The 19,453-nt window shown below is 44.0% G+C and overlaps 1 protein-coding gene across 2 annotated transcripts in view; it reads left to right on the top strand.

The window, feature by feature from the left end:
- Positions 1-19,453, top strand: part of LOC145910924 (dachshund homolog 1-like) — a 36,242-nt gene that overhangs the window by 13,532 nt on the left and 3,257 nt on the right. For both annotated transcript variants that reach the window (XM_082998143.1, XM_082998144.1), the window contains exons 5-13: positions 4,421-4,520; positions 4,761-4,845; positions 8,807-8,910; positions 9,023-9,190; positions 9,659-9,769; positions 10,319-10,392; positions 11,730-11,890; positions 14,848-15,069; positions 15,737-15,820. In XM_082998143.1, the coding sequence (XP_082854269.1) occupies positions 4,421-4,520; positions 4,761-4,845; positions 8,807-8,910; positions 9,023-9,190; positions 9,659-9,769; positions 10,319-10,392; positions 11,730-11,890; positions 14,848-15,069; positions 15,737-15,820 (1,109 nt within the window). The remainder of the gene's footprint in view (positions 1-4,420; positions 4,521-4,760; positions 4,846-8,806; positions 8,911-9,022; positions 9,191-9,658; positions 9,770-10,318; positions 10,393-11,729; positions 11,891-14,847; positions 15,070-15,736; positions 15,821-19,453) is intronic.

Genomic DNA, 19,453 nt, shown 5'->3' on the forward strand with positions numbered 1-19,453 from the left:
ACAGTTAACAGCTTCTGCGAAAAGATACCGAAACAACTAGTGCACAGTACCTAATTCTGTGTAACAAACGCTCTGCAAAAGTGCAGGTGGCATTATACCAAGTACTGGGAGAGACGTTTGATTGACAGCTTATTGTTCTTCGCTTTTGGAAACTGACGCTTTTCCTGCGACAGCTAAAATGTTGGGAAACGGGAAAAGAGGTTTGGAAAGTTAATTGGAACACCTGCCCCGAACCTTAGGTCGCGCTTCCCTTTTAAAGGGTTGCGTGGTCGTAATTGTGCCTGGTCAGGAAAATGCTTCTTATTCTAAAACTATTGTTTTTAATTCGAACCCGCATAACACGTTAGCCGTTTCCCATGTGGTGATTGGCAAAAAATCGTGAAAAGTATTTTGTTAATTTGTCTCGTGGATGGAAGAAAAAATGGGTGAAAAATTCTTGGAGCTTATGATCTTGAAATTGATGCCAGAGATATGAATTAGCTTGATAACACAGTGTAGTGACTCTGTTATTTATTTTGAGGACTTTCTACCCGCGTGGCATTTGTAAACCGGCGTCAAGTGTTGCTGTTTTCAATTGCGTTTTCGTAATGATAACATAATGTACAGGGCTGAATGATACAAGCAAGCCATCTCCATCATTTGTCGAATGATTTTTAGTAAGTTTCAAAAGCTCAACCATGGGCACCGTTTTTTTGTGATAATGCGACTTACAAATTTACTATATGAACAAAAATTGAAGCTTTTGCAAAATCAATAGTATGACGTTATCAGTAAACCACAAAACTACCAGATGTAGAGACTATAGCCCTGTGGAGAAACATGTGTTGCTCGCGAAACCGCACGTTGTCAAGCTCGACAACAAGAGGAAAGTATCGGCGCGCCCAAGTGAATAACATGCAAATGTCTGAATCCGGGTTAGAGTCTAGTTACCCCGATGGGACGTCCGCGAATATTGTTACAGCAAACCAGTTAAAAAGGCCGGTTGGTCGGGGTCACGTGCATTTGATTTGATTTGCTGGGGCGAGATAAACGAGTCTCGCAGCTTTCGCGATGCGCGACTGGCGCCGCTAATCGAATGTGCGACATTCATTAGGCCGACTCTCTTTGCGCGCGTAATTAAAGCGATTGCCTGCGCGCGGCGCCCCCTCCTTTAAGTGCAAAGTCGTGTTGTCTGTATAAAGCCGCTGTCACATCGTTCTGCCTTAATCGCCAGTGCAATTGGGCCGTTTCATCCTTTTGCAAGAAACGTACAAACAGACAACTCCCATCAAAACACAACACACACATGCAAGGTGTATTAGGGGGGCAGGGGCGTCGGTTACGTGGCGTGGACTCTGTGCATTATGTATGCCCCGACTTTTAATGATCTCCCGCATCCCTGCTGAAATATTGACGAAGTCGGAAACGCGATGTTTCAAATGGAGCTGCAAAGTTCACTTTTCTGGCACATGCCATGTCGCATCCGTTGACATTTTTTTGATGGTGGAGGTGCGTTCTTCTTTAAAAACCGTTTCAAACATACATTCTCGTCAAAAAGGTTCACCATCTATTCGGGTAACCACAACGCTGAAAACAATAACACGAGTCTCTTGTCTTGTTTGGGAAACGTCGTATCCGCGTTTCGCCATCCAGATTGACGACAACAATGCAAGGTGCTCTTCCCCCTCCAATCTATTCACTCAGTGACAGTGTTTGAACCCAGTCGCGTGGATAAGCTGAGACAACAGGGATGTGTTGGCGGGAAATTAGACCTCCTTCCGCCGCCGACCCTGATCGGTTTTTCCAATCGTTGCTTATTGTTTCCCATGCCCTCTTCTGTCGACATCCGGGTGAATTTCTCCTTTGTCAGAAATCTTTTTTGGTTTGACCATTTTCCATACGCAACACTTTATGTGAAAACATAACTTCTGCAACGTTTTGTGCGTTTGTTTTGGTTTCTCAGCGTCTGATTTGGAAGTCGTTAATCGGAGTGAAAGAGTTTTGTTCTTCAAAAAAAGGAAAGCAATGATTTGGACCAGTTCAATATATTACCGAAATCACTCGTATTACGTCTTACTTAATATTTATATCATGATGGTCGGGGATAATATACACTTTACTGGGTCTACTGTACTAATTATGTAATTTCAGCTTCCCTCTAATTGTTTTTAACAGTGACGACAATTGACCACGATGAGATTTATATATAGAGACAGAAACCAATTACCTTTAAATAAAACTGGCCGCGAACAGACGTGAGGCGAGAGAAATATAAACGCTATCGATCAAATCAAATTTTTACATAGCTGTACGTATTTACGGTCGGCCAATTCTGTTGTTATTATTAACGGCGTGGAGCAACAGGAGCACAAACACGCGTGTGTGCACACACAAACAAACAATTCGAATATTTTCATTTTTGGGCGCCGTCTCTCACGCCCTCAAGCCAGAAGGCGATTAAAAGAGAAAATTGCCCCATAATGACCATACATATTTAATGCTGCGACGAGGATTTAATATTTGTCAAATGGTTTGAACGATTCTCGATACATTGCACATATATTACGGTCCCAGACGCGGGCAAACACAGCTTTTCCGATGCCCGCTGTGCCATATGGTCCCGTTGGCTTGTCGTCTGCCTCGGCAAACATGCAACTTATAAATCATTCAGATTTTGGTTGCCTTATGATGACGAAACGGCCGATTTCCTTTATCTGTGTCGCGATTTTCGAGGTCAGATTGAATTTGCTCGCTCGTCTGTTTTCCGTTTCGTTTTGTGGCGACAATTCGGCTGATGGTCGGGGATGAAATCTTAATACGCTTCCAATCTTACGCATGCCAACCGAAACATTAAAACACCTCGAATCTGAACAACATTTTTTTGATTGCGTAATAGCGTGTCCACAATTTTTGGTTTGAAACAAAAACGCGGCGAATTACAGTGATCTTTAACTGAATAACCACACGTTTAGTCTGTTGTTTCGTCCTTGACGCGAATGCGATCTCTTACAGTGGTTGTGGAAACGCGATTTGTTGCAACCCCGAAGTTCAGACTATGGTATTGTATCGCCAGCTGTGGTACTAAATGCTATTCTTTGGTAAAAATTGTGTAACTTTCGTGAAGAAAGACCCGTTCACGCTATAACTGTTTATCCGATGTGACAAATTACAACGAGTTCAAGAGAAAGGGGAGTGTGTGAGTGGAGAGTTGACCGCATTGTCAACGCATCGAAGCGGAATTGAGATAGAAAGAAAAGTGAGTGGTGGGGGGATGGGGAGATCTCTTCCCCTTGTCTAATGTCGGCCAGATCGGCGCAAATTCGACATCAATTTAGCGCGATATCATCTTGACGGAGCAGACATCACTACATGACCGGGCAACACAAATTGCCACTACTTTGTTTATAGGGGACTGCGAGACTGGCATTAATTATTAAGCAAATGGTCATAGCTCGCACGACGAGCCCCGGCGCAATAATTTAATTCGCTCGCCCCCCTCAAATGTACCCACAGTGACGTCATAGTGCAACAATACAGACACGCACCAAAATTTTGTCACTTCGATTCCCAAGGGTAACGGACCTGTTGGCTCACTCATGCGTGAAAGGCACGTGACACCTGCCAACTGTTCCCTCTCCTGCGGCCCAAGGGAATCTTCATCGACGGCGCGCATTATGACATCACAATTGTCACGCCTGCGTGAGCGATGGCCTTTGTTTTAAGTTTTCATCCGCGCCCGATATCGATTCTCTTTTAGGGCGTCGCAAGGTTTTTTGTTCGTCGCGCTTTCGAAATTAGATTTATTTTGAGTTTCACTTCTTTTACCGCTTTGTGGATTCGGGCGAGTTTTTATTCATCCGCCGATTTGTGGCCGCGCGATGCGTAGAGACATCGCGTGTGCCGCGGAGCTTGAATTGAAAACTGCGCCGACCTGTCGCGAATTTGTCCGCCTGGTTTGACATTAATTCCCCGTTCGTTTCGACTTTCAAAGCAAAGGAATCGATGTTGATTGAAGTAGATGGAGCGAAAATGCAGCAAATATTTTCGCATTACGCGTTTATTCTGACAATATTTCTTTATATCACAAAATATTCTGAAACTTGGTTATCGTAAAAGTACTTTGTTTAAATAAAATTCACGACAGCCTTCTTGTCACTTCATGGTTCTCGTGAAACATGTAAACGCGTATAGTGGTTATTTACCTAAAAATTTATCCATTTCATTCTAACATTCACCGACGCAGGGATTATAACGAAATATTAAAAACGCCAGCATAAAACCGGTGGGAGCCATTGGATTTTGCACCCACACCATTACTCTGCAGCTCTGCCAACGCCTTCCAACCCATTGTATTTCAGTTATGATTCCACTAACATGTTGATGCTTGGCAGTGGGCTGTGACGTCTCACCCCTTCCTATAACATTACATTTTGCATTTCAGCCGACCTGGCCGACCACCGAAGCGTTACCCCATGCTACCCCCCACCGCCGACCTAATGTCCCATCACGCTAACATGAGAGGAAACAACTCAGTTACAAATGTAAGTTTCAAAGCAAAGTGGGATGATTCTTTTTTATAGGATACCAAAAGATTTTTTGTGGTTTTTCCTTTTAAACTAAATTCTTCAAGCAAACACCGAAATATTTTTACTACTTTTAGTTTGATTTTCGTTTTTTTGGGGATTCACGTTGTATAACTTTATACCATATATCGTGTTTCATTCTGTCACCTCGTGTAGTTTCTAACCAACCCAGTGACACTTGCTTTCCACCACCCACAGAGCCTGATCAACCAAAGCGATTACTACCATAAACGAATGCGATTGGATCACAGCAACGTTGATTCATCCCATAACGAGAGAAGAGGTAAAATTTTGGCTTTAATGGCTGCACCGAATATTACACAGAGCTCATATTTCTCTGCCGGGATTTCCGCCCGCGAATCAATCGGCCTCGGTTTGAAAATGAAAGGAAATAAAAGCGAGGCGTTATAGCACTGAAACGAAATTGCCCTCGCGGGGAAGTCGTTTAATAAGATTAAGGCTCCGTATGATTTATGTTGTGCCAGGCTGTTGTGCGCATTTGCAATTACCGAGTGGTTTGGTGGGTTGGGCTGAAATTTTAAATGGAATCTTTTTTATTATTATTATTATTATTTGGGAAAGTGGAACGCAGGTTTACAAATTTGTTGGCCCAGCGGGATACGTGAACGTATGTACACTATAAATAATGTTATATATGTAATAACATACATATATAATTTTAAAACACGTTGAATGCAATCCAAACGTGAGTATTTGCAAACGAAAACTTTTCACAGACTTTTTTGACACTGACACGTTTTGAAACCAGACACTATTACAGTTATACAGTCACCGCTAACGCTTACGGGAAATGACGACTTATTTTTTGAGAAATCCTCCGGAAGTTTGACGCAACTCTTGCGCAATGCCCATCCCCTCATTCACTGAAATACCGACCAGTCAAAAATCTACCAACATTCTTCTACAAACAAGAATACGATATCAGTTATTCGGTTGCTTCTCATTAATCATCGTCTCGTAACGCCGAAGGTTATATTTTTATCGCCGCTCGTCTATTCCCATTGCGCACCAACAAGTGCTGTCTGTGTGTCTTACTGCCAAAGGGTGATGCCCTGTACATTACGAAAGGTACTCAAGATAAGGTTGGGCGATAAGCGTTTAAGGAGCAACCGGCAGCTTCCGGCGTCAACTAACGAGTTTCAACTGTTATGTGGGTGATGGTTGCGGTTGTTTTCGTGTTGTCTCGATACTAAACGCTCGTGATCGCCGCACAAGCTTCTGGTCATTAGAAAGCGGAAACTTTTTTGCCTGCAAATCTGATGTCATTGCTAAAAGTTCAGTCTTTTCCCAGAAACCCACCGTAAACTGCATAGTCCCGTAATGTTCCGTGTTGAAAAATGTCAATATGGGGGCTTTGTATGCTAATGCATACTTGATGTATGCACACACATGAGGCGAGTCGATTATCATCACTGGCTGTTGTTTTTCGGCGCGCAATGACAAACTTATTTAAAGTTTGCTTTGTTTAACGCGAGGGACCGCGCGCAAAGTTTTATCGTCTCGTAAGCGCTCAAGCAAATATGCACCGCCGTCGGTAACTGCGTCTTAATTTATATCAAATACGAGGATGGAGTCGTTAAAACCAGACCCGCCGCCAGGCGAACCCTCGATGCCCGGGGCCGTTAATTCCTGCGCTATTTGCGCCGCGATAAATTTCGTCCGATAAACGTATTTGTTGAGCGGGCGCTGATAAACGATTTCAGTAAATAATCGGCTTTCTACTTAACGCGCGAGCCTTTTTCCTCCACCACGTGGCAGTCAATTCTGGCTCGCGGCGCGCCAAACACAACGTCGAATTAACTGCCGCACTGGGCAAATCTTAGCCCAGCATTTTTCGGAGCGAGGTGCCGCGGCTTTATGACCAAATCGACCGTTAATCAAACCCCGTGGATTCGAGGTCTGGCCGACTCTGCAGCTCCTCACTCACGCCCCTCATACACGAATGCCGTTGTTTGCGATCGACCCACGCGGGGAATCCCCCAAATCGCGTGTCCTCAATCTGTTTCCGACGGAAACTCAGCGAAGGTTTTATGAGCTGATGACACAACGGGCGCAATGACCCGACGGATTCCATTGTCTCCCGGTGCGTCTTGGGCCATAAAGACGCCGCGCGCGCCGCGACAAATTGCCGAACGCCAAATGTGGGCGCATTGTCGTGTTTCGCGCCCGAACGCCTCCAGTGTTTCGAAATGTGTCGCCAACACGGTGTAGTGTATTGCGCTTTGTTCATATCGACGCTTTAACGCAATTGATCGCGGTTTATCACGGGGAGTTGTGACGACACAATACCGCGCGATCGACGCAATTAAATTTAATACCCCGAGTTGATGTTATTGATGAAAGTTTTGTCATTCGTCAAGAGATTTGATGTGTTTGGTGTTCCCGGCCTTTTTCCCGAGTTGGAACACAAATCATCCGAACAATCGTCGTTGATGAAAACATTGCGAAGTAGCCGAGATACCTTTTAAAGTTTATTAATCCATAATTGAAGCACGCAACCATTCCACTTTAAAGTTAATAAATCAAGGAGAAGTTTTCAAAACAACTACTCCTTTTCCCGAACGACGTAATCACCAGAAGTCTCAAATGCTCGACTGAATGAACATATCGCCCTGAGGTAAACAGCCAGACCACCGACAGTAACGTAATATGCTGCTTTCCAGCCCAAACAGTAATACGGGCTCTAAAAGCCGTCGAAATGTCGCCTCCGACACAATCGTCCAAATTGTCATATCGAATGAATTGTTATCATATACGTTACAAACGCATATTGGCCACTCGGAGATATTTACGGCACCCAAAGATGCAGTTAGGGTTGCATTTGATGCGTTGAAATTACATTTTCGGTCGCAGGGAGAGAGCACTTGACACTTCTAATCAGCCGACGGTATTTGTATTGACCGATCCTTGCGTTTCCAGCGACCGAAAAATGCGATATATATACTGAGCCTCGAGACGTCCGCGATTGCAATCGGAAAGTTGGCAGCTGTCTCTGGTTGTCGTTCGACCCTCGAGCCTGCGGGCTGTGCGGATTCCGAGTAAATCCGCGGCACAAATACGATTATTTGGGAGAATTTCGGACTGCTGTTTGGCTTGTTCGCACGTCCTTAAGTCCGCAAACGATTTTAAGGCCGGGATTCTGAAGACTGTTTTGTAAGATGCGCAAGTTACAATGCCGTCGCAAAATTTAAATACTCCTAATTGTATTTAAACCAGGGCGTCTGTTTTCAGCTTGCAAAACAGCCACAAATGCCTTCGCGAAAAACTCTAATTACATACAGCTGTCACAGTTTTTGTATTATGAAAATGGGAATTTCGTCTTCCTGGGTAACTTTCCTCTTCAGATACGGAGGAGCTGAAACGTCGTGTTTTGTCTGCGTAATAAACGAGCCAAGGCGCTCATAATTGGCACGCCACAGTTACTGCGTTATGAAGTGCATACATGTGTGCGCACCGGTGTGTGTTTACCACTCTGGGCCGAAGTTGTAATGAGTTTGTTTCCGCTGCAAATACGAAATGTCGCATCAGGCAAATGTCTACGACTGCATTAGCGATTTGGATAAATGCGGCGAAAACCGTACTGATTTATGTCAACTTGGCACCGAAACCCTGTTTTCGACTGGATTTTACCTTCGCGTGTCCTAATTGGCGAACATATGCCGGTTGGCATGGCGTCGTATCACCCATGTCTGTTCGGCAGCGATTACACGATCTGGTACATCCGACAATTATCCGGACTGGCTGCTGAAACAAAGCGGATCATATTCTCCGCCACGTTGCGACGAAAAACGAGAAGGAACAAATTATAGGGGGTCGAAGAATCGTGTTGGAATCTATCGCCCTTTTCAGTATTGAGGGAAGGGGAAGCATATTAAATTAAGGCTCTGCCCACCCTCCTGCATGCTTGTCGACCGCGGCGTCTCGCTCTCACAGCTCATGAAATGTGTTCGCCCATGTGTGTGCTCTGTGGATTAAATGAAACCCAAAAGCGGCGACAAAACCTTGCCAACCTTCTTGCTTTCGGCTCTGATAAAACCTACCTTTGGCGTCAATGTAGTAAGAAACAGATTAGAAGGGAAATACGTGGCGGTTTCATGGTGGATGTGTGAGCATTGGGTGCATTCTACTTGTCTGCAAAATGTGTGAATTTTTAGAAATGACTGAAAACGAGTCACTGAAGTAAAATCACGGAATGCTAATAATTTGTTTAAATTCGTTTTCAGCCAGCGGAAGCCCAGTTAAGGATGACGAAAAAAATCATTCAAGCGCTCCCGGGTTGCCAGGGGAACTGCACAACAATGCGACGGCTAACTTGGCATATCTGCAGGTGAGGCAAAACGCATTGCTCTAAACTACTTTAAGGGGTGAATTTTTACTTATGTTGACATAAAACACCATTTGAACTATAAATTAACCACACAAAAATTATGACGTCACAGCAAGCCATACGTCATCAGTATCAGGCGGCAACGTCAGGACTTCACAACGGACTCGATCCCCAGCAGATCAACCCGGCCCTCGCGCCGTTTATGATGATGTCACATCCGGCATTGTTCTCTTCCGGAATACCCCCCACCTCCATGGCAATGCTGAATCATATCAATCAGGTGAGATTTCTTTTTCCTGTGACAAAGAGCTCTGTTAACTTTATTCGCCGGGCCGGAACCCTTCGCAATTCGTTTGTAATCGATTTGAAATGTCTTCCCTTTGTTTGAAGGGCATTGTATACCGTTTGCCGCCGATGTGATTTGATTTATGCGATTGTGTAAATCCACTGGGCTTGTTGCGTCCTTGGCACGATAACCTTATCTGTCTCGCAGCCAAATGGTAAACAAAAGGTTGAATAATGTTTTCGCATCTGTTAACGCCACTTTCGTAGTGGAGTGGGTGGAGAAGAGTCAAGTTTTTATCGCAATATTGCAAAGTTTGGGTGCACACCGTGAAAAATCATTGTTTTTTTCTGGACACTTTAAAGTTGAAACACGTTCTGGTCAAACAGCGAAAATATCGTAGTTTGTGTCGCCAAGACGTTTCTTGTTGTTTTCACATAAATTGAACAAAGCTTTTTCATGCAGATTGCACAGTCGCACGCGGCTGGTGGAGCCATGTCAACGGCAGCAGCAGCTGCAGCCGCACAGCTCGTGGCTGGAGGGAATGCTTTCCACGCAAACAACTCGAACCAACAGGTGACTAAAGCTTTGTTAGGCAAAAGATAGGAATAACCTGTGTCCTCATCTGAGAGGTTTAAATTAGGATTCTGATTGTTGGTGCTATGCTGTTAACGTCTTACAGCACCATGAAAAAGGTCCATTGCCTGCATGACCTGTAGAGAACCTGCAGAATATTGGCTGAAAGGGGAAGCTTACCACGTTAATGTAAACACGGTTACATTTGTGATACATGTACATTTCGCTCCATCCAAAGTTCCAGCCAACCATAGCTATTTCCTTATTATGCTATGCAAATCATTTTCAATTGTTGCCACTTTATTATTACCGACAATGTTCGTGATAGCTCGTATTTGTAATGTGTCATCTCTAACCGTTTATTGTGGCGCGTAAATGCACGTCAATACCCACTAAAACTAACTATACACCCGAGACGCGGCCAAACAGTCATTACACTGTTGAAACGTTTGGCAAACACGCGCGGGATTTATTAGCGTTTCCGCCCGGCATGCAAAGCGTAATAACCAGATCTAATGGTGACGCCTTTTCTTGTCTGTCTCTTCGCAGGATGGCGGACAGGGCAGAGGATCGAGAGACAACGACAAAGAATCTGACGGAGAGGACATGCAAGTTGGTGCCAAGTGAGTACTGTCACGACTCGACCCACGGGTTGCAAGCTGCACTATGTGTTTAACTAACGTCACGTCTATTTTATCATCATCGGATGCGCTTGTGTGCTTTTGTTTGTTCGCATTCTACTCATTTCTCTATTCTCCTTAATTTTAGCACCACATTGGGCACGATTATTAGGGGAAGTAACAAAGGATGTTCACGCAACAAACCCTACATCTCCTTCATCAAACCTCTTTTTAGGGCAGGAAAGCGCTTTGTGCCTTTGCTATTTTGCATGGAAGCGTAAACATTATATGAAAAAAATTCCATAACTACATTTCAGCTACATTAAAACTTTTCAGCACCCATCAAAATGTACAGGCGTGCTTTAATTTACCACAGAAAATTTATAAAAAGACGTCCAAAAATGTAATTGTGTTTCTTGGTCCAAATGTCAACATTGGCTAAATACCTGGCACGTTTTGCCAACTGCTGTTACCATTTAGCGCGCTCCACCCAGTGTTCGACACCGCTAACAACGAAACCAGCTTCGAGTAAAACACGTCTACGTCGTCTACACCAGCGGTACTTGCCATAGTTTCCATTCCATTCAGATTAGAAACTATAAAATTTAATTGTCAGCAAATAAGTGACCACCAAAAACTCCAGACCGCCTGCAGTCATACACACAATATTATGGAAAATAATCCATAACAATATAATCGTTCTACAATGCCGCCGGGCCGACAATAGTTCATGCATTCATATTGAAGAGCCAGTAATACGATATTTCAATGCGTCCTGGGTTTCGGGTGATTTTTTGGCACTCTGTTGGTCCGGATGTTTCGAAAGACGCTCCATTCATTTGTAGACGCGGTTTGAGCATTTAGGACTGATTTCGAAATCGAAAGAGGTTTCTATGGTGCTATGTTTGTTATTGTATTGTCATCTGAAACGGCGCAGCGCCAAAAGTGCGCCTCTTATAGATGTTACTCGAAAACCATTGTCTTGAGAGCGGTACGAAATCCCGTCAATTTAGTTAAATATTTCAAAGCAACCGAATGAAAAAAATCTGCAAGAAAAACAGGATTGGAAAGTTTGCAAAACAAAGGTTTTCCATCGTACAAAGCAAGTTTCAGTTTTCGCGTCTTGCACAGCAATGCGAAAAAACGGATGGAATATTCGCGCCTCTTATTGTGTTTCTGCTCTTATTGTGTTACTTTTTGTGTTCGCGTTTCAATTCTCCTATTAATCGTACGCGAAGTGCGCTCGACCGGTGGGGGTTAGATGGCGTTAAAACATTAAAAACATCCAAGCGCGTGGCCTCCGGAATCAACGAATCTCTATGTTATTTTCCTTTTTTCAGATGTTTCAGCAACGCAATTATGAGCAATGGAATGGGAAGTGACGGACGAACATCCCCGTCGAGCAGCGTTGGGTCCGTGCACGAGAATAGGACGGGGAACATGAGCGATGGGAGTGGGGGTCACCCCTATGGATCGCGGGAATCCCCTAAAACCCCAACAGGTCGGTGTAATTAACTCGCCGTCTTGATCATAAAAGACACTTGACGACTATAGTGGGTTTTTTTAACCTGTTTCGATTGGTGTGGCCGCTTGTTGAAAAACAGGCGTTTTAAGTGGACAGGCTTGTGGCAGAGACAAATTTAGTAATTAATTCAGGAATTTGGAAAGGAAAACACGCTGTCCTTGGTAACTGCTTCATAGGACCTTATGTTGGCAGTAATGACTAGCTATGTCAAAATCCCTCTTTTTCTTAATTCGTAAATGGTCTCCTACTGCATTAGCAGTCTTTATTATGTTCGCTTTGTCAAATTGATATCATTCATCCACGTTTTGGTCTTCCTTCTTTGTTGTGATAAGAAGCAATGGAAAGTATCGCAGATGTGTGAAGTAAACTACCTCCCACGAAACAGTCTGATGTTATTTTCAATACCACCCCACCAAACACCCTTGAAAGAGAGGTCGAAAACTTTACAGCCCAAAAGATCAAGAACAGAACAAGCGCAATAACCGCGCGGAAACGTCTGACAAGCATCGCATTCCAGCTTTGAAATCGTAAAAAAATCGGGCAGTTTATAGCGTTGGCCCTGAAATCACTTGCGCGGAATGTGGCCGCGTTGAAAGACGTTTTCCACTGGACCTCGTTTCATCTCAAAGTAGGCCCCGTTCGGGAGTGCGACAAAAACTAAAGCAGTTCCACTGTTTTACGACGAAAAACCAGAAATAGATGAAGTCTGTGATCTTTTTCCCTCCCCCAAGGTCACGCGGAGTTGATGCAGCGTCTCAATGACGTATTGTGCCACATTCGACCAATCTTGGCTGTGGTCACCTGTTTCCTCGGTCACTTTTTTGTGTTTGTAACGAAAATTTTGTTTGCTTAGGTCACTAACAAAATGACTACCATATTGCACAAAAAATGGAAGTCTAAAATGAGATTCTACGCTAACCGTTGCTCCGTTGCTCGTCGTGTAACGAACTCTAGGGCGTCACTCTATAGTACATTTGCATGCACGAGTGGCACGTTAGTATAAAGTCATACAGGATGTTGCTAACAACATACCTTTGTACATTAAGTGCGTTTTCCGGCCGGCAATGATTGCCTTTTTAAAACTAACAAACGCAAAATGCCACAACAGCCGTTCGTATACAAAGGGATGTAGGTAATTAGAGGTCATTTTAACTGTGTTTACGAGTTCTCACTGCATGAATTCGACTGAGCTGCAAGGGAGGCAGGGGCGGGTCGAACGAACGGAATTAACACTTCCCCCAGCACCGCGCTCCTGCGACCTGTTGTTGATTTCTCATCTCTGGCACATGCTGCTTGTTTTCGCCGTGTATTGGCATGCAGCTCAGCCGGTTGATTTCCGACTACCGTCGCTCCCCTATTTTCCTCTCACTCTTCGTGTTCACCAGGAGGGCGTTTCCCGCTTCTGCCGCGAGACGAGCATATTGTAGCACTTCAGGCCGCCTCCCTAGCCAAAGCACATAATTATTGAAAACATCAACAATATATGAAGCTAAACGTGCGAGGAATTTCCCTTCGCTTCTTCCTTCCTTCGATGGCCATATTGCTGTAAATACATACTGGTGTTGTTAATAGGGGGAGTGGGGGCATGACAGAGCGGCGAGAAGGAGCTTTCTTTCTTTTATCCATTACTTCTCGTCGTTTGTGCATTCGTATTAATCGCTTGTTTATAATTGGAGCTCACGTTTCTAGAAAGGGGAACGCCTGATGACTAAGGACACACACCGCTATTCCGCCCCATGCTGTACCTCGCATTGCCGCGGCGGTGCAACAGATTGTTGCCTTGTTATCTGCACTGACTCACTTAACACTTGCCACCTTTTGGACACATTTGTTCATCTCTTTACTGGCTATCAGGGATGGTTGTCAACGTATTGCTCACTTTTACCATTATGTTTTTATTTAACATTTGCAACATTTTCATACTTTCTGTGAAGTCTTAAAAATAATTCAAGAAAGTTCATGAAATCAAACAGATAGTTTATTTTTTTTGCAAATCAATTGTTTGTGTTGGAAAATTTGCCTTCAGAACTCTATTCGCACTTAATTTCCTGCTTACTGATAATGAAAATAATTATTTGAACTAAACTACTCAATAACCTACTGTTGGTTGGGTTGTTACGAAACCATTCGACGTTTTTGTGCATGGCGATTTTGTCAAAGATTCCATTGTAACAGTCGAAAGTTTTTAGTTCACTGCGCTCGACAAACTTACCGACTGCACTGACCATATCGGGTTACGCACTCTTAGACAGTTCCATTTGTTCATTTGTTGCGGCAAAGGCAGCGTCGGGCCATTCTAAGTCCAGCAGGGGACCCTAGTCGGACCCATTACCATACCAGCCGAGATTAGATGCGTTTACCCCACGAAATAGGGGTAAACGGCCTGCTTTTGAAGCGGCGGGACTCGTCAGGAATAACATTTCTCGCGGCTGACCTTTTCGGCGCCTAATCGCGTGGCGTAAATAATTGTATCACGTGGTCCGTCACGCTCGAGCGACGGCGACCGATAGAAAACCGAAACACGTGTTTGGAGTTTTGTTTGCTCGTGTGATTACCGACCTAACCCCTGGATCAGGTTAGCGCCGAGTAATTGAGGAGACAAGCTGCCGTTTCTTTACCGCAACACGCGCTTCCTTTTTGGCTTTGTCGTTTGGCTCCGAGTTTGTCGAAGAAACTTTTGTGCCCTGCTCCGTTTTGTGAAACGCCGGTACGAAATCTCACCAACTAAATATGAAGAAAAGACTTAAAAAATGAGAAGTGAAAAATTCCTGCACAAATGTGCATGTTATGAAACTTGCCCTTTCTGCGCTTAAAAAACACAAAAACAGCCGTTGCTCCCTACAAAATTATAGGTTGTGAAATTCTTTGAGCAGCTCAGTCTGTTCTTTTTATTAGACCTCCGCGTTATATTTGTCTTTCTATTAACTCTCAAGGTCAAAAGGTCGTGAACAACGGAGGTCGTGATGGGTTGCTTGGAGGAGAGAGCGGAAGACAGAAGAATTCGGATGGAGATTTCTCTAATCCGGAGGAGGACGGACTCCAGACAGCGGCCAACATGTCATCTATGCAGAACCTTCTTACCAACATCCAGGGACTCCTGAAAGTGGCGGCCGACAACGCGAACCTCCAGGAGAAACATGCGTCCTATGAGATAGGTAAATGTTGTGGAACGCACGAGCGAAGTGGTTGCGGATTATTTACAGTTTAGACGTTTACAACTTTACTTGTTTTTTCATGGATATCGACTTATGTATATACTCTGAACAAAAAATATCAAATGAAAAAATGTAAATCCTCGCAAATTGCTTTGTACGTAAGGTTCACTAGCATCCTTTTTTAAACGAACCCAAAATGCGCATTTTCAGCCTTTGAATATAGCGAATTTATTCACACCTATATTAGGCTAACGGCTATCAAAAGTGACGTAGCAGTTCAAAGGTCAGGGGTCCGGATTAGCCCCCGTCGAATTTGGGGCTTCAGCGTGGGGCTTAGTGCCATTAAGTCGGGGCTTGTTGCCGTTGCGCAGGTAACGAGGCAAACGCGCCTCCCTAATTCACCTCAAAAAATTACTGTTTTTTGGTATCTGTGCCCTTTGCGGTTTACCGAACGGGAAGCTGGCAAATTTTATTAAGGCCGTGCCCGTCTGAGCGTGAAATTGGCCGTGAGTTTGATAACAGATTGCATTATCCGAGACTCGGCGTGCGCCCCGCGGTTGGGGGGTTTGGAGGGGTTGGGGGTAGCGGTTGTAGTGGAACATGCGAGTGAAAAAGACTACTGTGCGCTCAAGCCCCAATTAAGCCGTATTTTCTTTCGTTTACGCAGCCGACCTGAAGTTGAAGCTTAGCCAAGAAAGACAACTACGCGAGAACGCCGAAAGGAAACTACAGGACCTCGGCCGAGCGAAAGGTAAGCACCCTCTGTAATCTGGTAATGCTAGAGGAGAACTTACACCGCCACTCTTGCGTTCCAAACGACTTCTGTCGGGGCCAGCTTAATTGAATTTAGTCGAGCAGCGTTTTGACTTCGCGCTCTGGCGGTTTTGTGGTACGTTGCTCCAGCGAATTCTTTTATTTGTTTTTCCAACTCCCGGTGACGAATTACGTTTGTCGACGTTCGTCGCGGCGCTTTGAAATCGCGCGCTGTCGAATCGATATTCGAGAATTCCGCCACAGGATACTGCCCACTTTTTTGGGAAACGATCACGAACCGATACGATCACGTCACAATTCAATGCATCAAAATTAGACGAACGACTCGGACGATTTGCTGAGTATTTACCCAGGGCGTGGGGGTCGATGGCGAAGGGGTCTGTTACCCCCCGGGACCAACGTACCCTTTCTTTGTGGTACAGTGTAGATTAACTTTCAAAGTTATTAACTTCAAAGTAAATACAGTGAGTATATATAGCGTCGAGCGATGTAACTCAAATTAAAGAAAATCGAATTACACCTGTCTTAAATAATATATTCCAATTGTTGTTTTTAACGTATGACGTCGTTTTTGTCTGTGGCTGGTGTCATATCGCAGCAGCATATGAACGTGATGCCAGAGCGCCTTATCGCACTGTCAGCCGATATTCGCGATTCTACGATAATCGATTCACATCTCCAACTTACGATTACTTGCATCGTCGTCGCCTCGAACCATTCTCCCCCGTTCTCGAATTGACACCAGAATGTTAACGATTTTCACCCGCATGCGCGCGTGCAGCGACTGGAAGATTGTGATCGGCGAATTCTCGAATAAATCGCGCTCCTTGTTGCACCGGGTTAACTTCAATTAAAAACCGCACATTGCAAATAGTTTGACGGGGTCATTTGTTGTCAAAACTTATTGTTTGTTTTCTTCTTGATTTGAGAAAAGTCTTGGAGCGTTCGGACTTCGTCACTTAAACTAATTTGCCGCTGTACCTTGATAGAATGAAATTACACGCTTGATTAGAACGCACCCCATGATAAGATGTTGTGGTATTTAAAATCTATTTAGTAAACAAGGCGCCGTTTTCTGCATAACAGTGGTAATATCGCCACTAGTTCTTGTAACAACCAATATTTCGGCATTGAAATCACTCAACACGCTTTAAACGAAAGTTGAACAAAATTTCAATGGTTGAATGATTTTTGTCGGGGAGTTTTCAGCACGACGAACCTGATGTCTTGCCTGACTTTTAATTAAACATCACTATGAAGAGAACCGGAATTGCTGTAAGCGCCTCATTGTTTAGGTTTACGCGAAAACGTACAGAACAATCGTGACGCAATTCGACATTTGTTTGTTGCTCTCGCGCCTCCAAGTGTTGCCGCGACTTCCGATTTTGATAATTATCGCCGAACGATTTGGTATCGGACAAAGCTGTTAGATTGTCTTACGTTTATGCTTCTGGGGTCACGTTCGTCGGCACAGCTCGTGCTGAAAAAACCGCGTTGCGGGAATACACGTACGGAAGGATATTTTGTGTTATAGTTAATGCATGGATGACGCGGCGACTTTTTTTGAAACGAAGGGCTTTGAAACGTGAAAAAATCCGCACACATGTGAATTTCCTGTTGATTTTTGTCTAAATTGAAAACATTAATCACGAAAATATTGCTATATTACCCGAAAACATAGAAGAAGCAATTCATAAACGACACAGAAACGTGTGAAACGTTGCCGAAAGAATTTCACTCAACCCAAACGCAACACTCCGACACAATGGAGATACTCTGCAACAGAATCCAACATCATTCGTTTAAGGCAAGGCCGCAAAAAGCATAAACGTGTTTGTGCAAAACGTCTTCTCCCACATCGTGTTTCGACCGACACAAAACGAAATGAGAAACGGCGGCGTCAATTAATTAATCATATTGGCTCTCCGTGCTACAAGCAAGCGATAAATATTTAAGTGGGTCCGTCGCGAATCTCCCGTCAGCTAATCTGACAACCTACCTCTGTTTCCCATTTGCGGTAACGTCGATCCGCATTTTACCCTTACCCGCAGTTTGGACGTTTCAAGGATCGACATTTTTCTGACACAAATGGAACTTTCTATTCGGGTAAAAGACAGAAAACCTAATCCCCTGTTTTAATGGAGAAATTGTTGTAGTTTTCAGGATAAAACATTCCATGTTTTCGAAGCGACCAGAAATAAGTTTTACAAACACGTATTTCGAATAAATGGCCAGTGTGCAACATAACGGAACATCAACTAAAACCCTTTCCGTTTCCGTGGCAACCGCGCCTTATTTAATTATACGTATATTTGTAAACGCTCGGCTGCGTTCAGACTCGCCTCGTGTTATGGGTATAAATGCTATAGTTTTGGCAACCCAATTTCCTGAAAATGTGCTGACATTTCGAAATCTAAACATAAACCACACTCATCTCGCATGGAATGTATCGCGAAATTACGTTCTATTTCCCTTTTTCGGTCGAATCGTGGATTACAAAGGGCACTGGACTAAAAAGGGGGTGCATCCAAGTTGGATCAAATCGACTAAAAAACCTGTGTACGGGAACAAGGGAAGAATGTGAAAAAAGCTCCTGCACCGATGTATCTTACACACTGTATGGGTTTAAGTTCAAAGGAAAATGGGGCAAAATTTTAATTTAGACGAGCACGCAAGTATTTTTGTGAGACTGCATTCAACTGCATATTAAGTTGTACTGAACTTCGTCCATGGAAATCTCAAGTAAACAACAAACAAAAACGCCTTTACGTCACTCAAATAAAATAGAAATCATATCGAAATTACAGTGATCAAGAGCAGTGTGTTTGGGGGGGAGGGAGGGGGGGAGTCATTAGTCGAACATCGCACCGCGAAACGTTCCGCTCGACTCAAATCGATAAATATTTAATTTCCGTACAAATCGTACAGCGAATGGGGGACGGGGTCGGCGTTCTCGAACCTATTGTCAAGTTTTGGCCGAGCGAATGTCGCCGCAGTCATCCTCGCTCCAATGTCTCGCGTAGACGAGCGGAAAACCGGAATTACCGTCTGCGTAAATTCGCTGTGCCGGATGTCCCAAAAGTTGGCAAACAGCGTAGGCGAAATCAATGTCGTTTGAGGACTGACAAGACAGCTTGGTGCAATCCTCATTGCTCGGCGCACTTTAATGCCCTAGAATTGCCTTGGCCCTGGAAATAAAGCGGTCGATTGCGGGGGAAAACCCATCTATTACAATCGCTTGACGTTGATTACGTCATGCCAAGCCAGTTTCGAGTCCGCACAAGCAAATGTCTTTCGGGGGATGCATCGTAATGAAAGCATTAAATATATTTTGAAGTATTCGTAAACAACATAAAGTGCAGATAAAATGTTGAGTTGTACTAAGTTGTGCAAACAAATATTCGACGACGCAAAACAACACTCCCGGTCAGATCAAACACCAAAGAAGTTTTTACAATTTCGCAAGTCACGATTTCAAGTTTTTCCGCTTGATTTGAAAGTTCCAGAACGGGCGTCTTCACATAAATCGCTTCTCGCGTTCGAATCAACGCAACCACACAAAACATTGCAAGAATTCGAGAATTTATGTATGTTTGTCCCCGCGTTTACG

The sequence above is a fragment of the Ascidia mentula genome, chromosome 8, assembly GCF_947561715.1.
Source record: "Ascidia mentula chromosome 8, kaAscMent1.1, whole genome shotgun sequence".
NCBI lineage: Eukaryota > Metazoa > Chordata > Ascidiacea > Phlebobranchia > Ascidiidae > Ascidia > Ascidia mentula.